The sequence below is a fragment of the Anolis sagrei genome, chromosome 1 (assembly GCF_037176765.1).
Source record: "Anolis sagrei isolate rAnoSag1 chromosome 1, rAnoSag1.mat, whole genome shotgun sequence".
NCBI lineage: Eukaryota > Metazoa > Chordata > Lepidosauria > Squamata > Dactyloidae > Anolis > Anolis sagrei.
Genome location: NC_090021.1, coordinates 60,742,782 through 60,768,565, shown reverse-complemented (window position 1 = coordinate 60,768,565; position 25,784 = coordinate 60,742,782). Strand labels below are relative to the sequence as shown.

Below are 25,784 nucleotides of genomic sequence, written 5' to 3'. Positions count from 1 at the left end.
CTTGAAGGTGTCTACAGAAAACATCGGCTCTTCGACTTAGAAGTAAAGATGAGCACCACCCCCCAGAGTCAGACACGACTAGACTTAACCTTCACCTTAAGAAGTCAAAATGCAAGTTGCATATTTGGATCGATATCTTTTTTCTGACTTTAGGAAACATGGACTATTTTTATTGCAACTGGTGGTCCACATACCACAGGTTAGGAACCACTGCCCTAGACGGTCAGGTCCATGCTATTTGGCTGACCACATCTCCTTGTACGAATCTGCTCGGGCACTGAGATCTTCAGGAGAGGCTCTTCTCTCGGTCCCACCTTCATCTCAAGCTCAGTTGGTGGGAACAAGAGAGAGGGCCTTCCTTCCCCTCGACTCTGGACCTCTCTACCCAGGGAAGCCAGAATGGCCCCTTGCCTGCTGTCCTTCCGGTGGCAAGCTAAAACCTTTTTATTCCTGCAGGCTTTTAAAGATAAAAGTCTTTAAGATCTAGTAAGGGGATGCTGTGGTTTTTTTGATGTTTTTAACTATGAATTTTTTTAGTGGCATATGTGTTTAATTCTACTTTAATGCTCACATTTTTTTATATTTTAAATTGTATACTAATGCTTTTATGTCAAGCCACTTTGCATCCCCTTTGGGGAGATAAAGAGGGGAATAATAATAATAGCTTCTGATAGAGAAGATGTTGTTGTTCCTGATGGCATGCTTGTCTTTAAAAGAGTTGGGACAAGTTCTATGATGTCATGACATTCAGGCATCACTGAGTGTTTTCTTTTTGTTCATTAATTTTTGAGAGGCAACCACTGCATTTAATTTCAGTTACAATAACTATGCATTCTACATTACAAACAATACAATAAACAAATAACAAAAAGGCAATACTTGCAAAGCAAGAGAGAGAGAGAGAGAGAGAGAGAGGCAACCACTCAGTTACAATAACTATGCTTTCTACATGTATAGACTATGTAGGATTATGACTGTATTAAACAGACACAATGCTGATGTCACCTAGCATTTTAGGACTATTAACCGTTTAGTAAGATAAAGCCATTATGGCTCCAGAATGGATGAAATAAGGTGAAGCTTAAAGTATTATTGGAAAATGCAGTATGTGTTGAGGTTTTTAAGTAACTGTCTTCAAATCAACTCCCATCTTATGACAATTATGCTATATTGTTTTCTTTGCAAGATTTGCCTTAGTGCTCATGATGGAAAGAGTTCAACTTGTCCAAGTGTGCCTGTATTTTTCCATGGGTAAGGGGTCCCCTGGAGATCTAGCTTGAGAGTTGAACCACTTCATGACAGTGGCTCTTTTGGAATCGATATTATTGTTGTTAACTGCCATCAAACCCCATGAACGATGAACCTCCAAGTTACCCTGCTCAGATCTTGCAGACTCAGAGTCATGGCTTCCTTGATTGAGCCCACCCATCTGGAATTGTAGTCCTCCTCTTTTCCTGCTGCCTTCTACCTCACCAAGCACAATTGCCTTTTCTAGTGAGTCATGTCTTCTCAAAATATGGCCAACATCTCGGTTTAGCCATGTTGGCTTCTAGGGAGAGTTCAGACTTGATTTGCTCTAGGACCCATTTATTGCTTTTTATAGCAATCCACAGTATCCAAACTCTTCTCAAGCACCACATTTCAAATGAGTAGAATATCTTCCTATCAGATTTCTTTACTATCCAGCTTTTGCAACATACATAGAAATGGTTTTCACAGGTCTGATAGCATTCCCTGAAGTCAATGAGTCAGATTAAGGACTTGGTTTTTTTCTTCTTCTAAGAAGTCAATTTGAACATATTTACTTCTCTTCCAAATAACAATCCTCTCCTTCTGTAAAGACAGAAGTGCCCTTTGGGTGCTTTGAGAACTCATTGATACATGCATGTTTTCCCACTTGAGTCTCCAAACAATAGAGAATCAAGTGATGTACGTGTGTGAGAGAACTTCCGGTTAAGCCTGTTATAGTGAATACAAGGCAGCCTAAGAGGAAAACAGTCTTGATTGTTTTGCCAAGCATAAAACTCTGTTACATACTCTCAGTATAAAGACTTAATTCCTAGGGAGTAGCACTTAATAATAAGTGTGGTTGAGCATGTCCCCAGAAATTTCCCATAACGCTAATTATAACCATCATTGTACAATGGGGATTAAAATCTTGCAGGATCCAGGAATCCTGGTGACATAAAAACTTGCTGCATCCACAAAGAAAATTGCACTCCTTATACAGAATGGTTTTGCATAATAGTCATATCTAGCTGACATCAGCTAAGCAGAGTCGTGCTTGTAGGTCTGTTGTGCATATGGTATAAGAGTGATCACTTGTGGCCAGGCATGTAGCTGGGGGGGGGGGGGGCTTGAGGGGCTTCAGCCCCCCCCCCCCCGAAATTCTCATGGTGGTTCGCGAAAAGGCCTTACTGGTGCATTATTTAAACTGTTGTTTATTCATATCATGATCTGATCACCATTCTCAATATATCCCATATGCATGGGGGTATTGGGGTAATGATACAAAAGGTTTGCTAGGTTAGACCCTCTTTCACTCAGACTCAGCCCCCCCCCGAAACTCAGCCCCCCCGAACCCCCCCCCCCAAAAATCACCCTCCCCCCGAAACGAAATCCTGGCTACGGGCCTGCTTGTGGCCGAGTATTACTGTCTCCCATAAATGATGGTGAAGACCTATTCTTCATCCACGTGGTGTTTCACGTTGACATAGATTTCCAGATGGAAGGCAGTCACAACAGAGATTTGTGTGGTGGCACATTTCTGTGTTTTTGCCTGCCACTTTTGGATTCTTCCTTGCTGGGGTGTTCCTGCGAGTATCTTTGTAGATCTTAGGAAGCTGTTTCTTGATTTAAGACGTTGGCATGCTTGCTGATATCTGGACAGAACATGGGCCGGAAATGTCAATGCCTTGGTCCTTTCATTAATGGCCACTACTTCCCGATGGATGCAGGGAAACACTATAATTTCTGCAGTGGTGTATGGTGTAGACACCCTGTAATAATGCGGCATGTCTCATTAAGAGCCACACCCACTGTTTTAGCATGGCGAGATGAGTTCCACATTGGGCATAGATATTCAGCAGCATAGCAAAGCGCAAGGGCAGATGTCTTCACTGTCTAGTTGTGATCCCCAGGTTGTGCCAGATACCAGGTGCTGCACACAATATTTGTAAGTAACGGACTGGGGAAAACCTTCTGAGTATTCCTTCATTGTCTCTGTAAGTTAGCAGGTGACTTGAAGGCACATAAAGAGAGACCGTCTGAGTAAGAATCTGAAGTAAGAATCCCCTGTTACTAGAGCGCAGCCTGTTCAGTGCCTCCAGCCCTTCCACACTTGTGTGTGCCCAGGAGGGAGTTTCTCATTCATTGTAACAGAATTGATGCAGCTTGGCATCACTTTGTACTTCATCACACTAGAGAATGAATTTGGTTGCTGCCTCCTCTTGCAGAATTCTGGGGTTTGTAGTTTAGTGATGCTGTTAAAGGCTCCTCCCTAAATTACAAAACCCAGAATTCTGCAAGAGGCAGCAACCAGATTTAAAGTGGATTCATTCTCTAGTGCGATGAGGTCCTTTAGCTGGCCAAATGCTATGGCATCCTGGGCGATGCAATTTGGCGCAAGGCCCCAGCGCTCTTTGACCGCGATGGCTGAAGAAAGACCCTGTGAAAGTGAACTGCCAACATTCCAACAGCCCTGAGCCATGCCGGTTCAAGCGGGGCCGAAGCGCATTAATTCTCTAGTGCGGATACAAGGGAGGGAAGCGCCTGGGAGGCCCGAGGGAGGGAGGGATGGAGAGAAGAGGCGTCCCTCCCGCCTCTTTCCCAAGCCAAACGGGGCGGCCTTTGGGTCCTTCCGACGGTCTGGGGGCGGGGAAGGAGGGGAGGGGAAGCAGCCACCCGAGGATGTGGAGCAGCGGCGACCCCTCGGCTTCGGGCGGCACGGAGCGAGACCCCGGTGAGGAGTGGGGGCTTCTCGGGAGGGAGCAGAAGCGGGTGGGAGTGGCGATGGCCAACAGGCAGCAAACAAAGGAGTTTCCCCGGGACGGCCGCGCGCCGCCTCTCCTTTGCCCGGGGAAGCACGAGCCCTTCTGGTAGGGGTTTCGCCGCCACCCCGGGAAGCCTCCTTCCTCTCGCGCGCCCCCTCCTGGCCGGGAGCGGGAATAGGCATCTCCACTCCCAACATTTTCAACTCACTGCTATGAACTCATGGGAGTCGTGGTTTGATGAAGCGCTCTGTGGCCAAGAAGGCTCAAGGCCTTGTAAAACTATAACGTCGGCATCCCAGAGCAGTTCAACTGCTGTTGAACTGCATTAATTCTACAGCGTAGACACACCCAAGGGCCCAGAAGATGTCCCATAGAGGTCCCTGCTGTCACAACAGGCATGGGCAAACTTGGGCCCTCCCTCCAGGGCTTTTGGACTTCCACCATTCCTAACAGCCTCAGGTCCTTTCCTGTTAGGATTGGTGGGAGTTGAAGTCCAAAAGGCCCAAGTTTGCCCATGCATAATTCAACATTGTGATATAATGCAGTTTGAAATTGCATTATATGGTCAGTATAATTCATATGGTGCAATTTTACTACATTATGTGAGGCTGGATCTTCACTGGAATTTGACAGCATTGGACTAGATTCTACACTGCCCTAAAATCCAGATCAATGCAGTTAAATTGCATTATATGGCAGCATACATCTAGCCAGTATCTACACTGACCATATACTGCAGTTTTAATTGTATTTACAGACTATATCTGTATATCTATACTCTTCTAGGCTAAAAATGTTGATAAAGGCTATCCAGGCTTGTGTTGCTGTGATAGATATTCATCGGTCATGGAATAACTTCAATCTGGGGGCACATTCATGCTATGCAATTATAGCACTATGATTCCACTTTATTGCCATGGCAACATCCCATGGAATCCTGAGATTTCTAATTTAGCTCAGATAGTCCCTGAGTTACAAACATCCAACTTACAAAAGACTCATAGTTAAGAATAGGGGTGTGACCACAGGAAGTGAGAGAAACCTACCCTTTGGAAGGGAAATTCACTCCTGGAAGAGTTATCATGGGGGAAAGGGGTCTCCACTGAAGCTTTATCACCAATCCTTGGTTCCACAACAAGCCAAAATGTTCACAGTTCAGTTATCACAGGGACAGAATGTGAGGTGAAATCTTCTGAATGGGTACAGACAGCAAAACTAACAACACAGAGTGTTCACCCTTCCCTATGCCATCCAGAGCTAACACGTATATATATTTGTTTTGTTGAAGACTTTCATGGCTGGAACCACTGGGTTGCTGTGATTTTTCCGAGGTGTATGGCCATGTTCCAGAAGCATTCTATCTTGAATGACATGAAAACAAGACATGAAACAATCAGGATCAGCTAACACCTCCCAACAAAGCATTCCCCCAGGCAGGAAGCAGCCTGGCTTTGAAGCAGCAAGTCCATTCAGTGCTAACAAACGTGGTCTATTGCAATATTCACACTTGCCTCAAACAGACAAGAGTTCTTTCTCCCACCCTGGACATTCCACAGATGTATAAACCTCACTTGCCTATTTCCAACAGATCTCACAACCTCTGAGGATGCCATGCCATAGATGTGGACAAAACATCAGGAGACAATGCTTATGGAACATAGACATACAGCCAGGAAACCTCAGAGCAACCCATATATATTTTTGGTTGGAGCTACACTTACAAATGTACCTGTTTTGATTTACATGCAAATTCAACTTAAGAACAAATCTACAGAACCCATGTTGTTTGCAACTTGGGAAGTGTCTGTATTGGTCTACATTCAGCTGCTAGTCCCAGTTTGAGCAGAAATAATGCAAACACTCTATGGCTCCCTTCCATCCCACATTATCTGTTTTGAACTGGGCTCAGGGGCGGCCCGTCCACTACGCAAAGTAAGCGGTCACAGAACACTTTTTTTTGCCAGGGGCACAGAGGCACCTCTGTAAATGCCCCTCGACTGCCACTTGAAGAGTGCCCCCTCAGCTCACAACAGCCCTAGCAGTCCGGGGGGAGCCTCGGCTTTCTTGCCTCGCTGCTGGGCGATCCTCTTCCCAAAGGGGCTGGGCCCTTGAACCTCGCCTAGCCCCTCTCGTTCCTGCTCCACCTGGCCACCGGGTGCACGAGCAGAGCCAGCGCTCAATCATTCTCCGCACTCGATCCCTTCCCCATGACCGGCTCCCTTTCCCGATCCCCCGGCGCTTCACCTGCCTCCTCTCCTCTCCCCAATCCACGGGTGGTCCAAGGGGCGGAGCCGTCGCGCCTGGCCCGCTTCGGGTCCGGAGGCGTGTCTGAAGACCCCAGCGTGCGCACCAAAAGTCACCTCTTCTCCTGACTTTCTCTTCAGCCATTGGGACCAAGAGAGAGAGAGAGAGAGCCCCTCCAGCTGGAGGTATCTCCTACCTCCGCTCCCTCCTTTGTTTTTGTGCCTACCTTCAGGAAAGGTGGGCATCTCCACCTCTCTCTCTCTCTCTCTCTCTTTCTCTCTCTCGGTCCCAATGGCTGAGGAGAAAGTCAGGAGAAGAGGTGACTTTTGGTGCACACGCCGGGGTCTTCAGGCACGCCTCCGGACCCAAAGCGGGCCAGGCAAGGGAGCAAGTGCGGCAAGTGTAGTTACTGGGATGTATAGCTCACCTACAATCAAAGAGCATTCTGAACTCCACCAATGATGGAATTGAACCAAATATGGCACACAGAACTCCCACGACAAACAGAAAATATATATCAATGGTTGGGGGGGGGGGCACCAAAATACTGTTTGCTTACCATTGAAAATTACCTAGGGCCGCCTCTGACTGGGCTATATGGCAGTGTGGACTCAGATATTCCAGTTCAAAGCAGATATTGTGGGTTATTCTGCCTTGATATTCTGGGTTATATGGCTGTGTGGAATTGCCCTTAGTTAACACCAGTGATTCAATAGGTTTATAATAGTTGGGCCTAATAGTGGAATCTAGATCACAATCCTCATTCATTACTACAGGTTAAGCAACACTCACATGTCAGTTCATTTATTCTACAGTGTAGAAGCATTTCTAGTGTCATTCAGCAGAATATTCATAAGTGTGGGATTGCAGTCTGAGTGCTTGATTATGGTTGCATCTACACTGCAGAGTTAGTGTAGCTTGATGTCACTTGAACTGCCATGGCTCAATGCTATGGACTCATGGAAGTTATAGTTTTACAACATCTTTAGCTGTTTCTGTCAAAGGGGGCTGGTGCCCCACTAAATGGCAACTCTCATGATTCCATAGCAATGAGCCATGGCAGTTAAGGTGGTGTCAAACTGCATTAATTTAGATCAGTCATGGACAAACTTTGGCTCTCCAGGTATTTTGGACTTCAACTCCCACAATTCCTAACAGCCTCAGGTCCTTAAGTGGCTGAGGGGGAAAAGGAAGGGGCCTGAGGCTGTTAGGAATTGTGGGAGTTGAAGTCCAAAGCACCTGGAGGGCCCAAGTTTGCACTCTAGGACTCTTGGAGATCAGCTGTGGAAATCTAATGGCTGCCCTTGAGCAAATCATATTCCTTCAGTCTTAGAGAAAGTTATGGGAAAACCCTTCTAACTGAAACTTTCCAATCAAACCCTGTGATAGACTTGCCATAAGTTGGCGTCAGCAACAAGGCCCCTCAAAGCTGTCATACAAGGACATAGGAAAAAGTACAGTATTACGGCACCCCTGTGTTTTCCTTTTAAAGCTAATTTCTGTTTTGGGAAAGAGGTGATTTAGAACGGATTTAGGACTGGCATATGGGAAGGGGGATGGGTATCCTGTCTGCCAAGACTATTTCCTCATTCTTCAAAATAGCGAATAGGGATGTTTGTTCAGAAAAGAGAAGGAAGTGTCTGAATTTCTACATCACATCTGGCTGGGGGATGCAAATAGGGTCTTGCTGCTTTGTCCTTATCCAAGTGATCAAAGTTATGATTATAGAACCCAGAAAAAGAGGTGAACTGAAAAACTAGAAAAGGATATAACCCTATTTGACTCCACTCTTGAGTTGCAAAAATATTTGACTGATAAAGTGTACAAAACTTTGAATATGTATTTGAATCTTGCAAAAACAGACTCTGCTGACCTTGACATATTCCTTTCTTGAGATCATCAAGAAAGACAGAGTAGTTTGGATTGTTCTTTGGGTTGTCCCTTTTTTTAAAAAAAAAATGTAGCTAGTCCAGATATTTGCTTAAAATATAGCAGGCCAATTCTCTTGGTATTATTTCCAAAGCCATAAAATCAATGTACAAAATCATCTGTTGATAGGGTATATTAGAAATGGTAAAGTATCATATAAACTAGAGTATAAGCCAACCCAAATATAAGACAAGGCACCTAATTTTACCACAAAAAACTGGGAAACATATCGACTCGAGTATAAGCTGAGGGTGGGAAATGGTAAGCAGTTACTGGTAAATTTCAAAATAAAAATAGATACCAATAAAATTACATTAAGTGAAGCATCAGTAGGTTAAACGTTTTTTAATATTTACATAAAACTGTCATTTAAGAGTAAAATAAATAGAGTGAAATATTAAATGTAATAATAATAGAGTAACATAATAGATGTAATATTAATAAGAGTAAAATAATGCAAATATAATAATAATAAATAGAGTAAAATAATAAATGTAACAACAACAATAACAACAACAATAACAACAACAATAACAACAACAGAGTAAAATAATACATAACCTTTACTCAAGTATAAATCCAAGGGGGCTTTTTTCAGCCTAAAAAAGGGCTGAAAAACTTGGCTTATACTTGAGTATATGTGGTATATGTCCAAAACTGCAAGCTCATGTCATAAGAGAGTGTAATCTCACCAAACTCAAGTAGATTTTACTGAAAATGTTCTGTATATGTCAATTAGGTTTTGGTGTTCCTATTTCTAAAATAGATTGGTTGTCAGAGGAATTTAGTTGTTGGGTTGTTTGAAGGTATTATAAAATTAACATGTCCCTCCACATTCACTGGAGTTAAGACTCCTGTGAAAATGGAAGAACTGCAACATTAAAAAAAACCTCCACATTTTACCTGAGTAAAGACCTCTCTAAGAATCTCTAGGTCCTTCAGTGTGACTTTATGGTCAACTTATGTTAGAAGTTAACTATAGAATTGCACTGGAGGAACCTACAGATACTTAAAGATATATTATCCCTAGGAATGGTCCTCTTGCATATACTGCAGGACCTAGAGATTCCCAGAGAGCAAATTCATAAATAAACGAATCCGCAAAAGTGAAACATGCTAATGCGAGGGTCAATTGTAATTAGCTCTTGCTCAAAGTTGCCTGCTTAGAACAACTACTATAATCCGACTACTTTGTGTGATAATTTAGATGTTTGAAATTCACACACCAAATTACATAGATATGTCATTGTGTGAATTCTGTGATACAGAAAGACTGTGTGTGATCACATCAGAACGGAATTGGTTACTGTTGCTTTTATAGTCAAATGTTAAGGTTTCAACATTGACACAAATCCTGTTGTAACAATTCTAGAAGTCTATGTCATTGCTAAAAGATTTGTGTAAATGAGTAGCATTCAGAAACATTTTACTGTTTCCAAATTTTGGTGACCCCAACATTGAACTAAAGCAGTGGCTCCCACTGAACGAAAATATGGTCCATGGCCTAATTATTACTACACTGTTGCCTCGAAACCACATGGCAACAAGAGCGACTGGTCTCGTGAAACTCTCTTATAGTGCCAAGGCAACAGATGACATTTCAATAGTTAAAAACAGGTTTTATTATGTAACTATTCCGCTTAAATTCATTGATCTGAGAAATGGAAGAAGGTCAGAAGTTCTGAAAGTTGTGATAATACATAAGATTTTTCAGAGGTATCCAGGATTTCTGGGAGTTGAAGTCCATAATAATAATAATCTTTATCATCATCATCATCATCATCATCATCATCATCATCTTTATTTATACCCTGCCCCATCTCCCCAAGAGACTTGGGCGGCTCAGAACATAAATACAGTAACATATGTAGAATAGAATAGACAAATAATAACACATCAAGCAATATAAAAGCAAAGAAGATAAGCTAAAATACAAGTAAACGGCATTAACAATAAAAATTATAAACATTAGTTAAAACACTGCCGTTCCTATGAATTAAAAGGGGCTTATTACTCGAGTCAGGTGTCTCCATGTAAACAGGGGTCTTGCCCACAATTACAGTGTTGGCTAATAATTGTTGAAACAGCTATATCTTCAAATCCCTATTAAATGCCGTAAGGGTGGTTGCTTGTGTAATCTCCCTGGGGAGGGCGTTCCAGAGTCGGGGGGGGGGGCACTACTGAGAAGGCCCTCTCCCCTGTCCTCACCAGACTTGCTTGCGATGGGGGAGAGGAGGGCCTCCCCAGCCTGAACTGATTCATAAGGGGAAATGCAGGACCTGAACCATGCAGAGCTTTATAGGTAATAACCTGCACTTTAAATTGGGCCCGGAAGCAAAATATCTGAAGTACCAACATTGAGAACCACTACGGTCATCGGAGGAGGTCCTCCTCTCAGTCCCACCCCTGTCCCAAGCATGGCTGGTGGGAACGAGAGAAAGGGCCTTTTCCATGGCTGCCCCCGACCTCTGGAACTCCCTTCCTAAGGAGTTAAAGATGGCCCCTTCCCTCCCTGCTTTCAAGAAAAAGTTGAAGACATACCTTTGCTCACTAGCTTACGAGGAGGAGGAACAGTAGTTGGTAATTCTACCATTATACCTCTGATTTATAATTGCCATCCATATCCGTGCCCTGCTCACACCACCAGCTCAATAGATATCTTGAACAATGATTAATCGATTTGTCCCAAGGAACTGGGAAATTATTGATGTTTTGTCTTATGTCTGTTATAACAGGCTGTGTTTCTTTATTTAATTTTATTTGTTAAGTCATAATTCATGTTTATATGTTGGGTTGTTTACATTTTGTTAATATGGATGCATTGTTGTTGTTTTCGGGCATTGGATGTTTGCCTTCTATGTTTGGAATCTGTCCTGAGTCCCTTCGGGGAGATAGAATGAAATATAAATAAAGTTGTTGTTGTTGTTGTTGTTGTTGTTATTATTATTATTATTATTTAGCTGATTATCCAACAGATTCTGTACATGCCTCCTCAGACCCAAAAATCTCCAGGAGAGGTTGCTCCTTCAGTCCTGGGTGAGTTGGTGGCTACCCAAGAGAGGGCCTTCTCAATGGCAGCCCCTAGGCTCTAGAACTCCATCCCTAAGGAGGCTGGAATGGCTCCTTCCTTGACGCTCTTACTTTAGCCGGAAAAGTCTTTTTTATTCAGAGAGTGAATAAGGGCTCATCTGAGGCAGGTGTATACTGGTAAAGTCATCTTTGAATGTTGCCTAGAAAATTAAAGTTAAAGTTCATAAGCTTGTCATAATATGACAAGTGATTAAAAGGCACACACACACATGAATTATTTTAAAGTGTGTACGTATCAGTTTAAGTGAATGATGTAATTCCTTTTATTATTCATAATAGCTCTCATATATGTATATATATATATATATTCGTAATAGTGTGTGTGTATATGTGTGTGTGTATATATATATATGAGCTATTATAAATAATAAAAGGAATTACATCATTCACTTAAACTGATAAGTACACACTTTAAAATAATTCATGTGCATGTGTGTATGCCTTTTAATCACTTGTCAAATTATGACAAGCTTATGAACTTTAACTTTAATTTTCTCTCTCTCTCTCTCTCTCTCTCTCTCTATATATATATATATATATATTCGTAATAGTGTGTGTGCGTGTATACGTATGTGTGTGTATATATATATCTTCTGACAACTTAGCAGTTCAACAACTTCCAAATGTGAGTAGATCAATAGGTACTGCTCTGGCACGCGGAAAGGTAACGGTGCTCCATGTAGTCATGCTGACCGCATGACTTTGGAGGTGTCGCTGTCTACGGACAACGCTGGCTTTTCAGTCAGACACAACTAGACTTAATGTCAAAGGGAAAACCTCTCTCTCTCTCTCTCTCTCGCTTTTAACTATATTGGAATAATTTTAATCTGAAACCAATCTTGAGTCCTAGTCTTGCTAAAAAGGTTGGGGCATAAATAAAGACGATTGATGGGAATAATAATAATAACAATAGGAGCAGCAGCATGTGCTTCATCTGCAGAAATTTGCCATCTTTGTGAGTTGCCTTGCTTCAGTCCTACAGAGGGCATTCTAACCCTGCAGTTATTCTTTTTTAAGGCAGCTTGGAGGTTTATGCAGTATCTGAGTGCAGAGGAGAGGGGAAAAGCATAATGAAATTCCTATCCAAGAAGGCAGTTAGAACAAATCTTAGCTCATATTTTCAAAACACATCAAGAAACTGCTAGAATGTTACACTTCTTCCTGTTTGTGTAGTCATGTGAGCTGTGCTTGCCAAAGGAAGAATTCTTTAAATAGTGGAGTCTTTGCAACCCATTTCAAACTCCTTCGGGTGTTCCCTTTTCAGTTCCATTCATAGTTCCCCAAAGAGTCAAAAGGCTTTCAATTTCAAGATAAAGCCTACACTGTTCTACCGGAATAGGAAACCTCTTTCAATAGATTTCTTTGTCTTTTCTGTAGAAGAAGCCCCAGGATGTTTTTCAGGCACTTCATTAAATATCTACCACGATATCTACTATCTTACCCAATAAATGCAATTGTGCTTTGTTTCTGTGGATAGTTTAGTAGCAAAATATTGCATGGCTGAAGAATCTTGTTTAAATAAGTGGCTGACTATAAAAGAGCCAACACAGTGTAGTGGCCTGTACTGAACGATGATTCTGAAGACCAAGGCTTAAAGTCCCACTTGCTTAAGGAAACTCACTGGGTAACTTTGGGCAAGCCACAATCTGCCACCTTTAGAGGAAGGCAAAGGCAGTCCCCCTCTGAACAGATCTTGCCAAGTAAACTCCACGATGACGTGCCTTAGGCTTATTATAAGTCAGACATGACTTGAAGGCACACAACACAACAATAACAACATTACCACCACTACCAAGTGCCCATAATATTGTAACATGAATGCGTTTGCACCACTGAAATACCACTTAGAAATGTTTGTTCACCAAGCAGAAAAAACATAAAGTAAGGCTATGTTTTTTTGTTTATTTTTAACTCTTTATCCCCAATGTTTCCTCTTGGTAGCAGAAACCAAACCTAGAATTTGAATGATGATTGCTATCTCAAATAAACCATAATATCTAAAATTAAACCATTAAATATTGACACATTAAAAATAGTAAATCATAAAACTACAACAGCTGACAAGATTAAGGAGGCATATTAAATGTCATCCAAAAATTAATATCTTAGGCCTCATGTATAATGAACATTTAAGAAAGTTCAAAGCTCACTTCCAACTGCGGTGGCCATAAAACAAAAGCACCTGAAAGAAAGCCCTTGATGCAGGCCTCAAACTAGGTCAAGGATTTCCAATGTAATCATCTGCACAATGAAACCACTTCCTTCAATACCAGTTTGAAATTGCATTAAATGGTCAGTGTAGAAGGGCCCCAAGTCAGCTTTCAGGAAGTTGTTAATAAGGAAGAATCAATTGCAAATCAAATGGCAATATTAAAACCTCTAATTTGTTCTGTCTCATTAACTAAGATGGATACCAATGCCAATTGCAGGTCCCAACTAGAGTAAGACAACTGAATCAATTGCTGAATGGTAAAGCATCGCAATCATACTTGGCCACAAGGGATTGCCTATGATGATGATGATGGTAAAGCATCCATTGATATAAATCCCATTGTGGGATCTGTAATAAGATTTAGGCACTTTGCCCTTCATCGAATCATAGAGTTGAAAGAGATCCCAAGAGTCATCTATTCCAACCCTCTGCCATGTTTTTCTCATGTCTCGAGACCATGCCCTATGAGGAGTGTTTTAAAGAACTGAGTATGTTTATCTTGCAGAAGAGAAGGTTGAGAAGCAACATAGCCATGTTTAAATATTTGAAAGGCTGTCATAAAGAAGAGGGAGCAGCCTTGTTTTTTGCTGCCCTGGAAACTAGGACTCAGAGCCCTTCCAGACAGGCCCAAAACACGGGATCTGTCTTGCTTTTACTGGAGGCGTCCAAACGATGGTTTACTCCACATTGATTAAATACCTCAACAATTCTGGGCCTTACTGAAAGCTCCGGGTTTATTGAGGTGCTGGGCTTGTGGGGACTGACTACTGGAACTGCGTCCACCCTCCTTCTCTCCAGCCCCTCATTTGGATCCCCTAACTTACCAGCAGGCCTGCCAGCAGCACAAGTCTCTCCGTTAAGTTTGGGGACCCTAATGGGGAGCTTCAGAGTGGCTTCATGACTTTCACCCATTTTGGTGTGGGTCTTATCTATGTGTGGAAGCACCCTCAACGGAGCAATGGGTTTCAATTACAAGAAAGGAGATTCCATCTGAACATTAGGAAGAATTTCCTGACCATAAGAGCTGTTGAACAGTGGAACTCTCTGCCTCAAAGTGTGGTGGAAACTCCTTCCATGGAGGCTTTTAAACAGAGGATGAATGGCTATCTGTGGGGAGTACTTTGTATTTTTCTTGCATGACAAGGAGTTGGAATAGATGGCCCGTGTGGACTCTTCCAACTCTATTATTCTATTATTCATGCAGAAACATACAGTCAAAGCACTCCTAACAGATGACCATCTAGCCTTCAGATGGACTAGAGTTCTCATCATTCCAGAGCATGCATTGGCCAGGGGGGGCACCTCTCACTCTTACAGCACTATTATTCTTATGCTTCAGTGCCGACCTACATTATTATCATTTCCCACAGAAAAATATTTATTTCCTTAGTATAAGGGGGGGGGGGGGGGCAGGGGCGGCTCAACCCATTACGCAAAGTAAGCATTTTCAGTATAGTTGATTTTGCCCAGGGGTGCTCTTGAGGCGCTCTTGGGGGGAAATAGACCTTGATATATGCGAGTTGTAGTTACAGGGATGTATAGTTCACCTACAATCAAAGAGCATTCTGAACTCCACCAATGATAGAATTGAACCAAATATGGCACACAAAACTCCCACAACGAACAGAAGACATATATCAGTGAGTGGTTGGGGGGGGGGGGGGCGCAAAATACTGTTTGCTTACCATTGAAAATTACCTAGGGCCACTTCGGGGGTGGGGGGGGGTGGGATCTATTCATATAACCATGTGAGAATATTATATCAGTTTCTGTTTTGATGCATGGCTTCCAAATATGTATATATAGTGAAAGGAGATAACTATATCATACTATGAATAAGTGTCATTCTTGTCTTTCACATACTCATCTGTGTAGGAGATTATAATAATGTCACAAGGCCCAGTTGAGCAAGGAATTGGATTGAGATTCATTACTTCATCCACTGGATTGGGCTGACTATTAGAAATAATTATCACATATTGAGCTAAGATGAAAAATTCCTAATATAGAACAAGAAAAATGTTTTCAAGATTTTTATAAGTCAGTTCTGTCTGTTGAAGGCAAGTTCTTCTCAGTGGTTGACTTCTGCCTGTATAGCTTTTTTTGATCTAAGATCCAGTCATTCAAATAAATTAGTCCACTTAAACATGCAATCAAGGATTTTTTAAAGCAACCAATTAGCCTGGAAAAGAATTTCGCTGTCTGTGTTGCCATTTCAATTTTGCTGTTTCTCATTGTGATTGTGTTTTTTCATTACTGTTCTACTTTCCCGAGGATCAGTTTGATTGAAAAGCAGATTGCACGTTTCTTAAATAAATAAAATTGAACTGCTATGTTATTCTGGAAGCATGTTATTTTGGAAGCATGACTTCAAAGCTGTTCTGGATTGCCAGAGAAGATGACTAGTATCATTACATGCCTATAATGGAATGTTTCCTAACCATATAGAATATTTCAGAGATAAATGTGATTGACAGCCTAGGCTTACTAGAAACAGATTTATAGAACACTGTATTTACTCAAATTTAGTGTGCCATCGAATCCAATGTGCACCTCAATTTTCAAGACCCTGAAACAACAACAACAAAAAAGGATTTGCTGGTGAATGTAATGCACATTGGAAAGAGAATAGAAAGAATGTGCAAGAAGGAAGGGAAGAAAGGAGCCTTGGAAAAATAGGCAGAGAGAGGGACAGAGAAGAAAGGCAAAAGAAAGGAAAGGTGGAAGGGAGAAAGAGAAAAAGGAAAGGAGCTCTGCAGTGGCCCCAGCAAGCCAGGGAGTTGGAGGCTGCCTTCGCTGTCTTTGCCACTGTCACCTCCTCCGCTTTGGCACCTTTGCTGTCCACTTGCTGCTTGGCATGCTCTTCGCTGGCCCCACTCTTGCCAAAGGCCCTGCTTGTGTCGCAAGCCCTGGTCATGTCAAAGGCTCTGCTTGTGCCAAAGACGCTGCTTGCGCTTCAAGTCCCAGTCGTGCCGAAGGCCCCACTTATGCTGAAAGCCCCACTTGTGCCGCAGGTGCCTTTGCTGGTTGCTTGCTGCAAGTCCCAGGAGCCAAAGACGAAGAGGTGAAGGCACGAGGAGGAGGAAGAGCAGCAGCCTCCTTGGTTTCTGGGGCTTGCAGAAGGCCAGCAAAGTGGCCAGAAATGCGGTGAGCTGGCACAAAGCAAGTGGCTCCAGGAGCCTAGGAGGAAGAGGCAATGGCGGCTCCTGGGACCTGGGGTGAGTGGCCGCCTTTGCATCTTCCTTCTTGCCTGGGTTGCTGCATTGTCAGGGCGAGCTCCCTTGCCAACCCCAGGCCCCGAAGCGGAGGAATAGGAGGAGGTGCCAGCAGCGGCAGCACTAGTGAAGGCATCCTCGACAGCCTCCTATGCCCTGTCTTGTTGGAGCCTCCCCCTCAAGACAGCTGGCCTTGGCAAGCAGAGGGGCATATTACGTGATTTTAATGCCCACCCCGATTTTGGCAGGGCTATTTAGGTAAAAAAAGGTGTGCATTAGAATCGCGTAAATACGGTAATATGAAAGTGGTACCAAGCCAACTGTTTCTGTATCTCAAAATCTTTTTGAGACCCTTTTAGGAAATCTTTCAACAAATGTCTTTTTTGAGTTGAAAGATCTGTGTGGTGATCTATGTTTCAGATAAAATTAGTCTTTAGTTGAAAACTAAATCTTTAGCTGAAAATAAATCTTGAGATCTTTTAACTAAAAGAAGACATTTTCCCACAAAGCTTGATGTCATGTCACTGATTTCTCTTTAATAATAGCCAGTTCATATGGGACTGGAGGAGTCAGACTGTTTTCGTGGGGAAAACTATCACATATTTCTTCTTCTATGTATCATGCAATATGTGTAAAAAGAAGCGTAATTAATGTATTGGAATAAATTGGTTATAACATTTGTATCTCCCCTGGCCCCCTTACCTTCCTTCATTTCTTTCGTTCTGATTCTTATGGAGCAGTCCTGAATATGAAATGAATACTCTTAAAAACCTGGGTGCCATGTTTTGAATTGCTAGTGATCCATCATAGCAAGAGTATCAATATTTGGATTTTTACTCCATGGACTTTGGACCTTTCTGACTTTCAGGCTTTCATCAACAGTGATGGCTGTGTTTGTTTTATTCTCATTAAGTGCAATCTTTACTGAGGTGCTGTGAGCAAATTACTTTCTATTTCAGTAAATGCAATCATCCTTCCAAATGGACTGTGTGTCAGACACTTAATTTGCAATGTATTCCCTTGGTGAAATTAAAAATTCAAATAGTTGAGCTGGAATACTCAAACTGTGCTTGCTTCTTAAATTGGCTGCTGTCAGTGAGCCGTCATGCTGCCCTTTATCTGCCTGATGAGTCTTAGACTGAAGCTCTCAGCAGGTGCCTTGACAGGAACAGGGGGATAGGGCCAAGGCCAAAGATTTATCATTCAACAGATAGAATAAGAATATGGGTCTTATTAAATAGCCCTTAGATGGGGCAAACATACATGCCATTACAAGGCATCAAAAAGATTCTTTTAATATTGCTAAAAGTCCATTTTGTGTCGCAACAAATTTTTTTATTCAGGCATATATATAATCTGAAATTTGAATTAGCTTAATAAAACTATCTTTGAAATACATTAGACACCCACATTTTATAGGTCATCCACTTTTCTGACTAGGGCTGTTATTGGCACAGAGTTTAAATTACTGAGCTCTGGCTATGTAAAGGTTGGAATAACTTTCTTTGTTTTTACTAGCAGGATGGCATACACTTACACGTGCACGCACACACACAGCAATGTGATGTAAAATATGTCTTATGGTTGATCTTCTAAATGTAGGAGGCCATGCACAAATATGAAATCTGAAGGCAAAACACAGGCAGCTGTCAAGGTGGAGCTGAGAGCCAGGATTCACACCAAGAATCAGAGCCAAGTAATCAAACCAGAACACAACAGAGTCAGGAATACTATTGCTGCCCAGAAAATGATTGAAACACAAAACAATGAGGGCCCAGTATTTAGCTTGTTTTGAATGGGGTGAATCCAGGACGTGGAAACAGTGAACTGGCTAAAGATGTTGTCAACATTGTAATATTGACAGGGCTTTTGGGGTCCTGACGATATTAAAGCAGGAGCTGAAACACACTTTCTGTGCATTAAAGGGGAAATAGAATGGACCCAGTCACTGAAAGGAGCACCTGCAACTTTTGACTGTATGATTTTTATGTATTTTTATTGCATGTATACTTTATAACTTTTCGCTCTTCTGGGAAAGGACCAGAGCTTCTGAGTGGCTATGCACAAACACACAGCTCCTTTCCTCCCTGCCAATTTTTGTTCTTCTGTTTATGAGGAACAATCAGTTTCCCATTGCATACTCAGTTTGCATATTCAGTTTGCCAATGCATAGTTTGGGTCCAGCCCATCTTTGTGACTGCATCTCCCCCAATGAACTGGTGCAGGCTCTAAGATCTGTCAGGAGGCCCTCTTCTTGGTCCTGCCTCAATCTCTAGTGCAGTTGATGAGGACGAGGGAGAGAGCATTCTCGGAGGTGGCCCCCCAGCTCTGGAATGCCTTCCCTGGGGAATTTAGACAAGCCTTTACACTACAACACTTTAGGAACGAGTTAAAAACTTTTTTTCCCCCCAGTAGTTAATGTCTAGACAGTAACTGACTGCCAATCACTTAGCACTTTTGTTCTGTCACGCACTGGACCTGTAATAATTGTCTTTTGAAATAGGACGTGCACCTTGTGCCCAGCGGGAAGCCAAGGCGCCACAAAAGAGGCCCTCAAGGATTTTCCTGAAAAAATGGTCTTTAGATGGCTTGAAAGGTTAAACAAAGTCCTTTATTATTGAACAAATTAAACAGATATTTCTCAAATCTTCAATGAGTCAAACAAATGCTTCAAGGCTTTAAATCAACTGGTGGCTTCCTTAATCTTGTCCACAAGGGACAGGCAACTGTCTTCATTAATTGTTCTTATGCTTTGAGAGGAAAACCCTTTTTTAACCTCTCCCAGGCTGTCTGTTATCTAAGTTTTGTTGGTGTGGGATCTACTACCGATTCCAAACTGCATCTTGGTACTGAGTAAACCTACCAGACAAAGCTTGCAGATTCTCCAGCTAGAGTTCTTTGGGTCTGTAAAGCTGTTTTCCCTCCTGAATTTCTTTAAGACTTTAGGGCTGTTTCCCTCAGATGCTGTAAGGCTGAGAGGCTGCAAGCTCCCAGCCAGAGCTTTGGGAATTTCCCTCCGGAATGTCTTCGGAAATTAAGCTTTTCTGCAGGTGAAGCTTGTCCATGTCCTTTAACTTAGCTTTCCTCACTAAGACTAACTAAAAATGGCCCCCTCTTCCCTTCCTATCTCCCTGGGAGAAGGGGCGGATCCAAACTTAACAATGATAGACAGGTGGCTTGCCCCATGACTGCAAACCAAAGGAAGCCACCTTTTTGCTGAATCCCTGAAACTTTGGAATGCATGCAAACACTTAATAGAAAGAAAATAAAGTTGGAGCTTCTGGTACAGACATACTAGCACACTTTATATTTACATTCTATGTGCATTCACCTGGGCTGCTATATTATTATATGGATCGTTTAACTTACTATATTATACTTTAAATAGAGGTTTTATACAATTTATATATCTGGTTTATGTAATGTTATTATTGTTTTCATGTTGATTTATTTTATTTTATGTATTATGCATTTTATGTATGGCATATTTGTGTGCTAGTTTGTGAGCCTGATGGGAGATGGTGGCGGGTTATAAATCAAGTATTATTATTATTGCATATTCTTATCTGATTTTTCAGGTAAGAATATTCTTTGGGCTCATAAGTTTCTTTTTGGAGGATAAATAATGCTGTGAGAAAATTAGAGGGACAATTGCAATTGTGCTTGGAAATGTATGTTGTAGCCACAAATTGTATCTACTTCAAACTGTTAATTTATTGTATTTAAATTCAGTCTTTTTCCCAAAAATGGGACGTACGTCACCTCAGAGAAATATACATTATATTTAAAAAAGAATACAAAAGGCTGTCTATTAATAGGAATTGTACAGTGTTGATTTTAACTGAACTGTTTCTTACCCATGACATATTACTCTGGAGGAAGATATTTCAGCCCATAACTTGAAATCCTTGCTTTAATTCCTCCCAGCTACTAAAGCTTCCCTGCTCAGCTTCTTCCCTAACTGATGTATATAGAACAGATCATCAGGAGATAGATATTTTGCTACTGATTGTGGTGGATGGAAGGCAGGACAATATTATAACTTTGTTTATGTATTTAAGACCATTTTCCACAATGGCCTATCCTACCATCTCGCCATGCTTCAGAAGTGGGTTTGTGTCTTTAAAGGCTATGTTAGTGGAGAGTAAGCTCTGGGAAAATCCGACAAGCTAGTAAAGGATGGCCCCAAAGGTAGATTGTGTATCTTCATTTCAATAACCAACCCAGCTTGGTTCAAAGAAGCTCATCCACACAAGACCATTAGGGGCCAAACTGACCATCATGCACAGAGTATGTGTGAACTGCATTGGTGCATGGACTACCTGCATTGATAACAGTGTGGATCTTCCAGGTAGTCAAAATATTTTAAAATGAACAAACCATGAGTTCTTTGTTATTTATTCAAAGCAAAATACTTATGTCTTAATTTTAAGAGATTTTGATCTTGCTCTTTTGCTTTCTAAATTATAAAGGAAATTTGGATTCTAGTATATAAAATGGACGATGCTAGAGGATGGTTGGTCAACCTATTTTACAGGGGTCCAGAATAAAGGACATCCCTTTCTCATATAGGTCTTATGCTAGCATAGATTTTTTTTAAAGGTACAACAATTAGAGTCATAGAGTTGGAAGAGACCTCGTGGGCCATCCAGTCTAACCCTCTTGCAAAGAAGCAGGGAAATCACATTCAAGGAACCCCTGACAGATGGCCATCCAACCTCTGCTTAAAAGCCTCAAAAGAAATTAGTGTTCCATCGATTCCATCCCAACAATTATGGTGCATTTAAGGAGAAACCTTAGAATACACTTAAGGAGAAACCTTAAGACACATGTGTATGGATGAATTCTACTTGGTATCCAAATACAACATCCCTAGTATTTTAAAGTGATGTACCATCCAAACATTGAGTAGACTCATGTCTCTTGCTATATTGCTTTCAGGGCAAAAGTATGATAGCTGGGACTCTGCACACCCTACGCTAGCTGCTCAATGCGCGTCAGAATAAATGAAGGGAAGTCACTTGGACTGCTCCCAGCTGCTGGGGCTGCGTTCTTTGAAGGGTGGAAAGTGTGCTAGCAGCCTGGAAAGGTTTTTACAAGGCCCTAGTGCGAACAGAGTGGCAGGAACCAGATTCCCCTCCCCCTTCCCCTCTTCTTCTGCTTTCCCTGGCTGCTTTCTAACAGTGGAGGAGCCGGGGCTCCGGGAGGACAGGATGTGTGAGCCGTAGACCCGCTCCTCCTCCCTCCCTTGCAGCTTCGTCTCTCACTCACTGTGCTGTCTCGCGCACGTCTTCCCTTCATGAATTCTGACCCCAACCAGTGTAGGGTCCCAGCTATCATACTTTTGCCACTTTCAGTTTATTTCCTACACTGGATGTTATACAAACCAACAAATATAGGAGGGCTATTGTCTCCAAGAAGACTTCTGGCAGTCCTGTCTCAGATTCTAGAGTTTTTGAAATCAAAGTGTTGTGCTTGTGTTTAACACCGACATTAGCAACAGAGAAATGTATAGAGAAAAAAAAATCATTATTGATTAATACCTCTCAAAGTCAAACACACCCCCTCTGCATCTCTTGAAATTGCATCTTGAAACTTCAGTCTCTTTAGGTATTGAGGGTTCAGCAAAACAAAATGAGCTCACCACTTAAAATGATAACACAAAAAACTGTTTAATTGGCTTGCATAAGCCATAGCTAATTACAGCAGATGGTATCTGCTGGGAATAGGAAACCTATGAGAAGAATCTTTTTGCTAGTTAGAGTAATATGAATAACAGGAAGCCACTTGCCAGCTGGTATTCCTCTTGTTTTCAGAAGTGTCCAGTGTCATCGCAGTCTGAATGTGCACTTCATTACTGCAAGTAAGCCATAAGGACATGGTTTGAGGTAACCTAAACAACAGGAGCAAAGGATTTTTCAGTCTGTCACAAAACAGTAGCATCTTATATTTCACAGCCATTCAGAAAAGCATTGTTTTAATTTCTATCTTGTCTTATTTTAATCGAACAGGTATTACTCCATTGCCTATTTACTGAGCTGTCACCAAAGGGCATATGGATTTGAAAAATGAATAAAATTACTCACTTTATTCTGTGTTTTTATTTGGCGAAGTTCAGTGCACTCAGAATGTTGGATGTTTTGTTGGATACTGCTTGCCAAAATATATTTGAAGAAGAAAAAACTCTAAATTCAACCTTTTCTTTGCCTTAAGGGGGAACATCCTCTCTACCAGTTAATGATTTCTACTGCATACCTTGTAATGGCTTCTTATGACAGGAAAAGCTTGCATTTAGGAAGTCTAAACTTCTTGTCTGGTATATAATAGTTGAGACTCAGGGAAGACTTTGCAAAGTTGTATATTCTTTTTTTAGAAACAACACGAAGCCCAAGGACATAGACAATTACATTGCTGTCACAGTCACAGTTGGAGGAAAGAGAAAGAAGACGATAGCATCTGTTTGTCATCTGTTCTCTGTTTACTCCAACTGGCTAGAAGTAAGCAAGGCTGTAGTGATAAACCAGCAGTTAGAACAGGACTTACATAGGGGGCATAGCTTTCGTTGGAGTCGTGGAGGAGAGGGGCAAATAGAAGTAATAGCAGATTAAGGATCTTATCCCACTCTAATTTTCCTCATTTTCTTTTCTTTGTATGCTGGCAAAACAGATTGTAGTGGCTGCCTGTGGAAATCTGTCTTACCAACGTGCGAAGACAGAGAGAGGAGTCCATTTTCAGGACTTGGGTGTTCCCCGACTCCTGGTTGAAGAAAGTGGTGGGAAGTGGACAACAGCTGGAAGAAGATGGGTAAATGTTGTGGGATGATTGGCCATCCCAAAAGACAGATTTTGCCAGAGTAGGTCCCCACTCTTAGGGATGCTTTCCCTTACTCCCCCCCCCCCATTACTCCTTCCCGTGGGATAGTCCTTAGAGTTTTGTGAAGGCACTGGGGTTGTCTGAACAAATGATATTTGGCAGTTTGAATGGGTTTTGAGGCCCACTTCTTTTTGGCCCTGGATAGTGGTCAGATAGGGGTAAAGTCCATGCTCAGAATGAGCTCAGAATGGTTGGCAAAGCAATTGTCTAGAATCCTGGGATGACACATTGAGAGATTGAGGTGGATGAGCCAAAAGGCAGGTTGTTTTCAGGCGGGTTGAAGTTCATATATCCAGAATTCTTGAAACAGCATAAACAATGTGGGGCAGAGGGAGTGGAGCACTGGAGTGATGAGCAAGAAAGCAGTTCACCACTGCAGTGCCAAACAAGGATAGAGGTCTGCTATCATAATCATGGCCTTGTTAGTAGAGTGTTAGAACGTGTGAAGGTAAATTGAGCAGGGATAGGAAAATAAATAACAACAATTCCACTGAACATGGGGAGTGTGCACAGGTGAAGTGAAGGAGGCTTTACAAGGTTACAGGGGATTTTTTTGGGGGCGGGGGTACCCATTACTCTTTCTCCTTTCCTTTCATCAGAGAAGTTGTAGCTAGGGATGTGATGAAATCCAGGACCTCTTCATATGTTAAGCACCTGCTTCTCTACTCAGATAACTATTCACATAGAATTTATTTTAGACTGATGTAGATGGCCTTGAGCCCAACGCAAGTTGGTATTTTATGTGGCTTTGGTTGCTGCCCCTTTGTGGAATTGCTGTTGTCCGCAACCTTATTTTATCTCTCTGTGGCCCCATCTACAATTCAATGCAGTTTCACATCGATACTGAAGAAAGTGATTTCACTATGTAGATGTGTTGGAAATCCTGGAACCAGTTTGAGGCCTGTATGGTGATTACACAAACCACAGAGCGCTGATGCACATTAAGAGCTTTCTTATACACAATTTTGTGGAAATTTGTTGCCTGACCATCACAGTTTGAAGCTAGCTTTGAACAGCATTACATTGTCAGTATAGATGAGACCTGTGCTGGAGCATACCAGTGCACTATTAGACAGTCCATAGTGTGTCATGGAAAATAAAATGGAAACCAGAGTATCAACTCACAGAGGAGAAAGCTGCTTGCTTCTCCTCTGTATGATTCTATTCCTTTTTTTGTATTTCATCTCTACCGGAGCTGGGAAATTATTCAGCACCAATTCCTCATCTCCGTTCCTTATAAGGAAGAGGGTGCAAGCTTGTTTTCTTCTGTCCTGGAGACTAGGACTTGGAGCAATGGGTTCAAATTACAGGAAAGGAGATTCCACCTCGAAAAAACATCCTGATTGTGAGAGCTGATTAATACTGGAACTTACTGCATTGAAGTGTGGTGGAAGCTCCTTCTTTGAAGGCTTTTAAACAGAGGCTGGATGGCCATCTGTCAGGAGTGCTTTGATTGTCTTTTTCTGTAGTGTAGGAGGTTGGACTGAATGGCCCATGTGGTCTCTTTCAACTCTATGATTCTATGATCTGTTTTCTGTGGCAGACATTCAAACCTTTTCCTATGCAGAGACACAGTGGAATAACCTAATTTCTGAACAAATACTCTGGATGACTTCTTCTTCAGGAGCTATTTTGAATCCATGATGCATGCAAAAACACATGGGATTGGCTCACTTGAGAGCATGTAATCCTCTGAAAGCAAAAACTATTGTCCATTGCGGGAAGTGTAACTTCCTATATTAATTCAGAAACAAAGTGCTTATCTCAGACGCAAACTGTTTATAAATTACCAACTTAATTCATTGGTCTTCTTACCTGATTCTTTGAAGCCAAATTTCTTTCAGTTCATGACTTGTCCGGGAAGTCAGGACAGGAAGACACACCTTTTAAACCTAGTTATTGAACAAAGATAAAACCATTATATGTAAAGTTCTGCTGGGTGTTTTGGTTTCCACGCAATCAGGAAATTAACATCTTAAATACCAACAGTGACCTCAGCATAGTATGCTGTACATGTTCAAATATATATTTTATTTTAAGGTCCCTGGATGTTTGGAAATTGACTTAGTCTCAGACAGTTTTTGATGAAGCTTATGCACCTCCTGTTGTGCTGATACAAATCCTGTACAAGGGAAGAGATAACGTTGATAATCCTGAGACTTATGATTCTAAAGTGCATTATACTGATTGTTCTGAATGCCTTTTTAAATATGTACTTTCAATAAAGAT

General features: G+C 41.8%; 1 protein-coding gene across 3 annotated transcripts in view; it reads left to right on the top strand.

Moving 5' to 3' along the window:
• Nucleotides 1-3,836: 3,836 nt before the first annotated feature.
• The window catches only part of DISC1 (DISC1 scaffold protein), a 176,890-nt gene continuing 154,942 nt past the window's right edge, over nucleotides 3,837-25,784 (top strand). For 2 of the 3 annotated variants that reach the window (XM_060753819.2, XM_067465299.1), the window contains exon 1: nucleotides 3,837-3,961. In XM_060753819.2, the coding sequence (XP_060609802.2) occupies nucleotides 3,910-3,961 (52 nt within the window). In that variant the 5' untranslated portion in view covers nucleotides 3,837-3,909. Of the gene's footprint in view, nucleotides 3,962-23,348; nucleotides 23,487-25,784 lie in introns of all 3 variants that reach the window. The other variant, XM_067465294.1, reaches the window with a different exon arrangement.